The sequence below is a fragment of the Argopecten irradians genome, chromosome 3 (genome assembly GCF_041381155.1).
Source record: "Argopecten irradians isolate NY chromosome 3, Ai_NY, whole genome shotgun sequence".
Taxonomy (NCBI): domain Eukaryota; kingdom Metazoa; phylum Mollusca; class Bivalvia; order Pectinida; family Pectinidae; genus Argopecten; species Argopecten irradians.
The window spans coordinates 65960215-65971370 of NC_091136.1; the positions used below are offsets into that span (position 1 = coordinate 65960215).

At 43.2% G+C, this 11156-nt stretch overlaps 1 protein-coding gene and 1 long non-coding RNA gene across 2 annotated transcripts in view; both read left to right on the plus strand.

Moving 5' to 3' along the window:
• Positions 1–6415, plus strand: part of LOC138319797 (usherin-like) — a 96057-nt gene extending 89642 nt beyond the window's left edge. The window contains exons 52-57 of the mRNA XM_069262930.1: positions 1233–4226; positions 4382–4581; positions 5278–5373; positions 5592–5836; positions 5972–6149; positions 6278–6415. Of these exons, the coding sequence (XP_069119031.1) occupies positions 1233–4226; positions 4382–4581; positions 5278–5373; positions 5592–5836; positions 5972–6149; positions 6278–6415 (3851 nt within the window). The remainder of the gene's footprint in view (positions 1–1232; positions 4227–4381; positions 4582–5277; positions 5374–5591; positions 5837–5971; positions 6150–6277) is intronic.
• A 477-nt stretch (positions 6416–6892) lies between these two features.
• Positions 6893–7942, plus strand: LOC138319376 (uncharacterized). Its single transcript, XR_011208006.1, has 3 exons — positions 6893–6950; positions 7195–7376; positions 7802–7942. It is a non-coding gene; the product is annotated as an uncharacterized lncRNA (long non-coding RNA).
• The last annotated feature ends 3214 nt before the right edge of the window (positions 7943–11156 follow it).

Consider the following 11156-nt stretch of genomic DNA (forward strand, 5'->3'; position numbering starts at 1 on the left):
GCTGTACCATCAGTCCAACAGTTCTCTCACATACCCTAAAGGATCTACCAAAGGGTAAGTATACAGGGAGGCTGTACCATCAGTCCAACAGTTCTCTCACGTACCCTAGAGGATCTACCAAAGGGTAAGTATACAGGGTGGCTGTACCATCAGTCCAACAGTTCTCTCACGTACCCTAGAGGATCTACCAAAGGGTAAGTATACAGGGTGGCTGTACCATCAGTCCAACAGTTCTCTCACGTACCCTCGAGGATCTACCAAAGGGTAAGTATACAGGGTGGCTGTACCATCAGTCCAACAGTTCTCTCACGTACCCTGGAGGATCTACCAAAGGGTAAATATACAGGGAGACTGTACCATCAGTCCAACAGTTCTCTCACATACCCTGGAGGATCTACCAAAGTGTAAGTATACAGGGAGGCTGTACCGTCAGTCCAACAGTTCTCTCATGTACCCTCGAGGATCTACCAAAGGGTAAGTATACAGGGAGGTTGTACCATCAGTCCAACAGTTCTCTCACGTACCCTCGAGGATCTACCAAAGGGTAAGTATACAGGAAGACTGTACCGTCAGTCCAACAGTTCTCTCACGTACCCTAGAGGATCTACCAAAGGGTAAGTATACAGGGAGGCTGTACCATCAGTCCAACAGTTCTCTCACGTACCCTAGAGGATCTACCAAAGGGTAAGTATACAGGGAGGCTGTACCATCAGTCCAACAGTTCTCTCACGTACCCTCGAGGATCTACTAAAGGGTAAGTATACAGGGTGGCTGTACCATCAGTCCAACAGTTCTCTCACGTACCCTCGAGGATCTACCAAACGGTCTCAGCTTCATGAATCTTTGTTGTATTTAGACTAAAATTGGAAAGATCTCTGACAAATTCGAAAATCAACCTGATCAGATCTTAACTTACGAAGTTATTGCCCTTTGAAATTATAATTATTGAATCGTGTGAACACGGTAATGTGAGTAAATATACACCAAGCCTAAAGAAACTTTGTGTGTATACCTGTTAGATGTATGTTCCTGTTTTGTGAACAAAAGACATAGGTTGGCTAGTAAATTACATAACTAATTTGTATCAAATATCAGATGACCATTAAGGTCCATGGGCCTCTTGTTTATAAAGGAACCCATATATGTGTTTTCATTATAACCTCCTTCAACAGCATGTTTTCATTCATCTTTTGTTGTATACAATGTAGTAGATGAACTGTCCTATTTTCCAGGTGTCATACCTCCTAGAGTGGTTGTCCTCAGCTCCATGTCAACACTGGTCTTCTGGAACCCTCCTAGATCCCCAAATGGTATTATCAAGTTCTATTCCATAATGAGAAGGTGGGCCACAGGGGCTATGTATATCTACTTTGGTCCGGGACTGTTTACCACAGATGATTTCCTGATACCGGGAGAGACGTATGACTATTTCCTCATCAGTGGCAACAATGCAGGAAACACCAGCAGCCACCCGACAACTCTGACCATGCCACCGACAGCCCTGGTCAATGTTCCGGCCGCGCGAGAGGTCACTGTTCTCAGTGCCACCAGTGTGTACATAGCCTGGGATGCTATAGTGTCTGGTCAGATTCCTATTGACCAGTACAGAGTGCTGTTAAACGCTGGTCAGGACACCGAGGTGGACAAGGGGGTGGGGCTGGACTTGTCTACAACAGTGACTGGACTAAAGCCCAACTTTGAGTACCAGGTCCGTGTGACTGCCTGTCTAGAGGGAGTATCTAACGGGTGTGCTACAGGTCCTGCAGTCGTAGTTAACACTCTGGAGGCACCCCCGGAGAACCTCGCCTCGCCCCGCCTCAAGGCCACAGCGTCTAATGTAGTGGATGTGATGTGGACGGCCCCTCTGCAGCCTAACGGTGTGATTACTCAGTACCTGATATACTACAGGGAGGCTGGAACCTCAGTAAGTCTGCTCATCAACAGGGTGATGGGGGATGTGATGACGATCAGACATGCCGGCCAGGACCTTCAACCCTACACCAACTACGAATATAAAGTGGTGGCTGGAAACTCTAAAGGAGATGTATCCAGTACATGGGCAAACGTACGAACTTTAGAGAGTATCCCAGCTGGAATGAACAAGCCCTTCATCAACTCTACAGGGGCTTTTGGCTTCCATATAACCTGGCAGCCACCGGCTAATCCTAATGGTGTCATCACTATGTATACAATCCACTATCGCATTCTAACCAACGACCCTACACAGGAGGCGCCGCTTCAGATCGTCAAGGTATCGGCGAACATTCTGTCGACGTCAATCAGTGGACTTGAACCGTTCTCTAACTACCACGTCCACATGCTAGCCTACAACAATGTAGGGAACACCAGCTCAGACAAAGTACTGGTACAGACGGCACAGTCGTCCCCCTCAGGGCTGGCCGGGTTTATGGTGGAGAAGATCAGTACAGGCACCTCTGTTATACTGAAATGGGACGTCCCAGGAAAACCTAACGGAGTCATCTCCATCTATAACATTTATGAGGTGGGATCTGTCAATGCTTTGTACAAAGGTCTCAATAGAGAATTTGAGTTTCGCCGACTTCAGCCATATACAGATTATCATGTCCAAATGGAGGCGTGTACAGTGGCAGGCTGTACCATGGGTCCGCCTTATACTTTTACCACTGCCGAGACCCCGCCCGCTGACCAGTCCTCACCGACTATTGGTAATATCACATCTCAAAGTGTGGTCATAACATGGACAAAGCCTGTCAGTCCTAATGGGAAGATTTCTATGTATGAGGTGTTGCGACGCTCACAGACTCGAGTGGTGCGGCGGAGTCTGTCTGCTCCTGAGGTGGTGTATACAACGACAAATGTTGATCATGACAAATATGAGTATATTGACACTGGCCTTGCCGCTTTCACAGAGTTTCAGTACAGTATCCGCTCCAGTAACTCAAAGGGCTTTATCCAGAGTTCCTGGACCTCTGTGTTTACTACACAAGCCGCCCCTGAGTGGCTAGCCCCACCAACGGTGTCCTTGGTTAGTGGACATCTGGACAGCCTCAATATAAAGTGGGTCCCACCCTCCCAGCCCAACGGTATCCTACAGAGTTATCAGCTACAGAGGAACAATAGTGTCCCTCTCAGCTTCACGGTCAGTGACCCAATGGAGTTCACGGATACTGGCCTGCTGGCCTACACCTGGTACAGTTACAGAGTGACGGCGTGCACGGCCGGGGGCTGTACCACTAGTGATCCTACCCACTACCGCACCAAAGAAACAGCACCACTGTTAGTCTCCCCACCCACCACCAACACGTGGAACTCCACCACCCTCCGGCTGGAGTGGCAGAAACCACTCACCACTAATGGTGAGATCAGTCTGTTTGAACTTCGGATGGACAATGTGATGGTGTACTCTGGACTAGCGACTGTTCACATTCAGACCGGCCTAACACCATATACAGAGTACTCGTTTATACTGACAGCATGTACAACTGGAGGATGTACCGACAGTGGGGAGGTCAAAGGTCGACCTGATGATGACCTACCATTAGGTCTGAATGCCCCCATACTCAAGGTGATCAGTTCCAAGTCCATAGAGATCACATGGCGACCTCCACAATTCCCCAATGGTATAATCAGCTCGTACGATCTGCGGAGAGATGGAGATTTGATATATACCGAGAGTATCAGTGTTACAGGTTCTCTAAGGACTAGCTACGTGGACTACAACCTGGAGCCCGGCACAGACTACTCTTATGTCGTAATCGCCCGTAATAGGAAGGGCAGTGTAGAGAGCCTCGTCTCCAGGGCAACCACATACTCTGCCTCACCCAGTGGTCTTGACCCTCCTATTTTAATGGCTCTCTCATCCACTTCTGTCCAAGTTACATGGCAACTACCTGCACAACCAAATGGACCAATCAGAAACTACACTGTGTTTGAGAACAATAATGTTGTATTTTCTGCTGGACCTGAAATACTAAGTTATGTTGTGCCAGGTTTAGAGTTCTGGACGGAATATTCCTTTCGTGTGAAAGCCTGTACAGACAGAGGCTGTGAACTGAGTGGAGTTACATCTGTCCGCACCCTGGAGGCCCCGCCGGAGGAACAAATGCCCCCGAAACTACTGGCCCTGGCAGATCAGGATGGTGCTCATTCTGGAGTACTTATTAACTGGGAGCCCCCATTGAAGCCAAACGGTATTGTTGTATCGTACGAGGTTTACCGACGACACGTGATCAAGGAGCTTACAGGTCAGTAACATATGATGAAGCAAATTACTATCATATAGTCATAAGGTTAAGATTCTATATTCATCAAATTACCTAGAAACAAAAAGACATGACATTGTACGATAAAGGTAATAAGGTATCTTGTACATGTATATCCAGTGTGCATGTTGTTACAGGTACCTCGTATGGAAAGATAGCCTTGGTATACAACTCCAGCTTACTGCGGTACCCGGATCTCGATGACTCCTTACTGGCCTTCACAGATTACCAGTACATGGTCACTGTGGTTAATCGTGCGGGGAAGGTCAGTAGTGTATGGTCAGTGGTCACCACCAAGGAAGGACCTCCAGAAGGCCTCAACCCACCAATCATCAATGTATGTATTGTCACCAGGGGTTTGGTGTGGCCTGATTTTAATTTGACTCCTATTATGCCTTATGTGTGTAACAATTCACTTGGACTAGGTTGGTTCTTTCTGGCAAGCTCTTGTAAAATGCCTTTTGTGTGTAACAATTCAGTGGACTAGTTTGACAATCAGTACCCTCTCACAGGAGCAGATAACACTGTTATTTAAGATTAATTACTTCTGCTTCTCATCCTGAAAGTTAAACTTCTTATAAAGATCCATCAAATCGCTATAAATGGAGAATATACAGTCTACTTCTTATAAAGTTCCATTCTATATCAAATCACTATAAATGGAGAATATACAGTCTACTTCTTATAAAGTTCCATTCTATATCAAATCACTATAAATGGAGAATATACAGTCTACTTCTTATAAAGTTCCATTCCATATCAAATCACTATAAATGGAGAATATACAGTCTACTTCTTATAAAGTTCCATTCCATATCAAATCACTATAAATGGAGAATATACAGTCTACTTCTTATAAAGTTCCATTCCATATCAAATCACTATAAATGGAGAATATACAGTCTTCTTCTTATAAAGTTCCATTCTTCATAACCAAAAAATTATGCTAACTCAGGTAGATTGAAAACTGAAAACTTCAGATTTCTGAAGTAAAGTTGTTACTTTATAAACAGTTTTAGTGTTATTTTCCTAGTCGACCACAGCTACCAGTATTACCATGACGATTATTCCTCCGACACAACCCAATGGAGTGATCCGCTACTACGCTGTGATAGTCAACGGCACATTAGTGAGTATCACATGACCTTACACTTCCAATATACCTGGTATATCAGTAATGTTGTTATCCACCTTAATTATATCAACCTGTGAGCCATTCTTGAGGAGAGACTATTTTGCTGTATAGAGGAAACTTCCCGTACAGAACCTTATCATGTATAACTGAACAATGTAGTTAGTGATGTACACATTGTTGTCTGCCAGTGTTAATGTGTTGTTATTTACCAGGGAAGTAGCAGTCAGACCCTAACACAGACCGTCGGGGAGAATGTGGCCCTTATGCCTTTTACACACTACGCCCTACAGTCCCAGGCCTGTACTGGAGGGGGCTGTGCTACCAGTGGTCCGGCCATAGCTAAGACACAGGCCGCCAAACCGACGGGATTAGGGGCTATCCGTGTGGTGGACACCAACAGCTCAACCGTCCGACTTGGATGGTCCTATCCCACAAGTCCTAACGGCCACATAATCAGGTAACACATGTCTACAGTCATTAAATATCTGGCAAATTATGTCAATATGTAGTGAATTTAGATTACTAAAACATTTTGTTTTCTTTATACATCGTATGATCTGTATGAGTGACGACTGTTTATTTGTACTGATAGGTTCCTGATTTACCAGAGAAGTGCGTGTCCCCCGACAGACCAGCCGTTTGTCCAGACATGTGTGGTGGGCGACCCCTCTATAGCCTTTGATGGCCTAGCTATAGAGAAGGACCATTGTGGGCCTGCTGCCCTACACAGCCTACGAGTTCACATGACCTTTACACTTCCAATATACCTGGTATATCAGTAATGTTGTTATCCACCTTAATTATATCAACCTGTGAGCCATTCTTGAGGAGAGACTATTTTGCTGTATAGAGGAAACTTCCCGTACAGAACCTTATCATGTATAACTGAACAATGTAGTTAGTGATGTACACATTGTTGTCTGCCGAGTTCCAGATACAGACACAGACCGTCGGGGAGAATGTGGCCCTTATGCCTTTTACACACTACGCCCTACGTGGCCCACCAACTGAGGCGGTCCTACCATGGTCCCCATAGCTAAACATCAGCCGCCAAGAGTCTGGGAGTAGGGCTATCCGACTTGTGGACATGTACTGCGCAACCGTATCCTCGCCCACTTGAGAGGTCCGATTCCTCAAGTCGAGGCGCACCATATATCATGCGTATAACATTGTTCTACATGCAGTATATAGTAACTGGCCAATATTTTGTCACATATGTAGGTGTATTGATAGATTACTACCAGAACAGTGGTGGTTTATTCTTTATTACGCTTCGGTCGTGATATACTGGTGATGAGTGACGAATGTTTATTTTGTACATGATACGGATCAATGAGTTTTACCAGAGAAGTGCGTGGCCCCGCACCAGACCAGCAGTGTGTTCCAGACGATGTGTGGTTAGGGCGTCACACCTCGTTATTCCGTGCTGGATGGCCTAGCGTATAGACGAGGACCATTGTTGGGCCTGCTGCCCCTACACAGCCTAGACGAGTTCCAGATAACAGACAGATGCAATGGGGCCGGATACGTAGACTTTCCAACCTGGGTCCGTGCAGAGACAAAACCAACAGGTTAGGCAATAATACATCTTTTATAATAGAAAGTTCTTCATTGTCGACAGCATTTCAGGATTAATGCAATAAGCCTGATTGAATTAGGATACATTTTCATAATTTGAAAATCTCAAAATAAATATATCTATAATAAGATTACCAGCTTTACTGAAATGGCTATTTCATCAATAATTTGATATTGAATAGTATATATTCTATTTTGTTGCTATTAGTGTATAAGTTATAACCTTTCTCTCCTCAGCCCCGCAGTATGTAAAGTTCCCTCTACTCTACATGAATGGGACAACAGCAGTGTTTGATTGGCTACTTAGTTTTAATCTCCAGGGGGAGCTTCGGGAGTTTATCCTGTTGGTTCGATGGACGTGTGGTTATTCCGTGGTGTTAGCTTCCTCCATCACCTCCCCAACATAGGCCAAGACCAAAGTAAGCACTGATAAATGTTAACTTAAACTATTGTAAAATAAATTCAATGGTTAAAATCATCTGATATAAACAGAATCTGATCCTTTCCTCCCGGTATATTTCTGATATAAACAGAATCTGATCCTTTCCTCCCGATATATTTCTGATATAAACAGAATCTGTTCCTTTCCTCCCGATATATTTCTGATATAAACAGAACCTGATCCTTTCCTCCCGATATATTTCTGATATAAACAGAATCTGATCCTTTCCTCCCGATATATTTCTGATATAAACAGAAATCTGATCCTTTCCTCCCGATATATTTTCTGATATAAACAGAATCTCTGATCCCTTTCCTCCCGATATATTTCTGATATAAACAGAATCTGATCCTTTCCTCCCGATATATTTCTGATATAAACAGAATGTGATCCTCATTACAGCCATGGAGTTTGTGATAGCGGCCATTACTGAGACTGGACAGGTAGAATCGCCATCGATCATCTTTGACCCCAATGCTATAGACAACATTGGTACTACCCCTAAAACCGACCTCCACTCCGGTACTCCTTGTACAGAAGATGTTCTACCAGGAAGTCTGGTTTATTGTACTGCTTGTTCTCATCACCGTCCTCCTCATCTTCATCATCATCGCTCTCTGTCTCCGACACATCCACGGTCGCCGTCCCTACATTCGAGAGCGCACACCACTCCGCCCACGTCACAGGAAAGAGTCCCAACCTTTCACATTTAGCAGTAGTGATGACAGCATATTTGAAACAGTAAGTGTGTATAGCAATAACAGTAGATCAAAGCTATAGTTAGAAACCACTGGTCCCGAGACCATGAAATAATCTTAGAAGTATTTGCTGTGCCAATTAAAAGGTACATATGTATGTACTGTATTTTTGTTACGTCATATGTGATTGACTAAGTCAAAACTTCTAAGATTTAGACTTTTAGACTTAAGACAGTTTCATGATCCTGGCGTCTCGACATACTATTAGGAATTAACCAATCATGGATGATGTTATATAAAGCTGCTTCATGTGTTGGGTAGCCAATCATAGGTAATATTATATAAAATTTGATCATTGCTTGGCTAAGCAGAATCTGCAGTCTAAGATTGTATTGCAATGTTTATTGTGTGTTTAATAGTTATCAATATAAGGTAACTCCTTCTATGAATAAGGCTATAAGTTTTTATCTAAGTTAACTACGTCCTTATACTAACAGTGATCTGTTTGGTTAACTACGTCCTCATCCTAACAATGATCTGTTTGGTTAACTACGTCCTCATCCTAACAGTGATCTGTTTGGTTTAACTACGTCCTCATCCTAACAGTGATCTGTTTGGTTAGCTACGTCCTCGTCCTAACAGTGATCTGTTTGGTTAACTACGTCCTCGTCCTAACAGTGATCTGTTTGGTTAACTACGTCCTCGTCCTAACAGTGATCTGTTTGGTTAACTACGTCCTCGTCCTAACAGTGATCTGTTTGGTTAACTACGTCCTCGTCCTAACAGTGATCTGTCTGGTTAACTACGTCCTCGTCCTAACAGTGATCTGTCTGGTTAACATACATCCTCGTCCTAACAGTGATCTGTCTGGTTTAACTACGTCCTCGCCTAACAGTGATCTGTCTGGTTAACTACGTCCCTCGACCTAACAGTGATCTGTCTGGTTAACTACGTCCTCGTCCTAACAGTGATCTGTCTGGTTAACTACGTCCTCGTCCTAACAGTGATCTGTCTGGTTAACTACGTCCTCGTCCTAACAGTGATCTGTCTGGTTAACTACGTCCTCGTCCTAACAGTGATCTGTCTGGTTAACTAACGTCCTCGTCCTAACAGTGATCTGTCTGGTTAACTACGTCCTCGTCCTAACAGTGATCTGTTTGGTTAACTACGTTCCTCGTCCTAACAGTGATCTGTTTGGTTAACTACGTCCCTCATCCTAACACGTCATTTGTTTGGTTAACTACGTCCTCATCCTAACAGTGATATGTTTGGTTAACTACGTCCTTATCCCTATAATTGTCTTGTCCTTTCTAGGAAATGTCGGGTAGACCATTACCATCCCAGTAAGCCGGGTCACATGTATAACTCCCGAGGAGAGGCATCACCAATCCTGCCTACAGTAATAACAGACGTATGATGCATCTCAACTCCAGTCCAGAATCCTCATCATGCCAGATCTAAATACGATGACCAATTTTGATTGATCAACTAGATGATGATGATATAAGATTATCTTTGGAAAAAGGGAAGAGAAAGCACTCTGGTAAGATTGTACACAGGTGGAATTAAAATGGTGTCTCATCTGTTTCACTTTATTTGGTAATTTATGTTGTTCACAAGATATGTATGTGGTTTTATTTGCCTTCTTTGCAGATAATAATTGTCTGTTTTGAAGGATGAGATACCTGACAGAGGGCTGTTATTGGGTTGTATACAGTACTTGTAAGCTTAGCTACGATAATGTAAATGTAGTTCTGTTTGAAGGATGAGATACCTGACAGAGGGCTGTTATTGGGTTGTATACAGTACTTGTAAGCTTAGCTACGATAATGTAAATGTAGTTCTGTTTGAAGGATGAGATACCTGACAGAGGGCTGTTATTGGGTTGTTATACAGTACTTGTAAGCTTAGCTACGATAATGTAAATGTAGTTCTGTTTGAAGGATGAGATACCTGACAGAGGGCTGTTATTGGGTTGTATACAGTACTTGTAAGCTTAGCTACGATAATGTAAATGTAGTTCTGTTTGAAGGATGAGATACCTGACAGAGGGCTGTTATTGGGTTGTATACAGTACTTGTAAGCTTAGCTACGATAATGTAAATGTAGTTCTGTTTGAAGGATGAGATACCTGACAGAGGGCTGTTATTGGGTTGTATACAGTACTTGTAAGCTTAGCTACGATAATGTAAATGTAGTTCTGTTTGAAGGATGAGATACCTGACAGAGGGCTGTTATTGGGTTGTATACAGTACTTGTAAGCTTAGCTACGATAATGTAAATGTAGTTCTGTTTGAAGGATGAGATACCTGACAGAGGGCTGTTATTGGGTTGTATACAGTACTTGTAAGCTTAGCTACGATAATGTAAATGTAGTTCTGTTTGAAGGATGAGATACCTGACAGAGGGCTGTTATTGGGTTGTATACAGTACTTGTAAGCTTAGCTACGATAATGTAAATGTAGTTCTGTTTGAAGGATGAGATACCTGACAGAGGGCTGTTATTGGGTTGTATACAGTACTTGTAAGCTTAGCTACGATAATGTAAATGTAGTTCTGTTTGAAGGATGAGATACCTGACAGAGGGCTGTTATTGGGTTGTATACAGTACTTGTAAGCTTAGCTACGATAATGTAAATGTAGTTCTGTTTGAAGGATGAGATACCTGACAGAGGGCTGTTATTGGGTTTGTATACAGTACTTGTAAGCTTAGCTAGCTACGATAATGTAGTTCTGTTTGAAGGATGAGATACCTGACAGAGGGCTGTTATTGGGTTGTATACAGTACTTGTAAGCTTAGCTACGATAATGTAAATGTAGTTCTGTTTGAAGGATGAGATACCTGACAGAGGGCTGTTATTGGGTTGTATACAGTACTTGTAAGCTTAGCTACGATAATGTAAATGTAGTTCTGTTTGAAGGATGAGATACCTGACAGAGGGCTGTTATTGGGTTGTATACAGTACTTGTAAGCTTAGCTACGATAATGTAAATGTAGTTCTGTTTGAAGGATGAGATACCTGACAGAGGGCTGTTATTGGGTTGTATACAGTACTTGT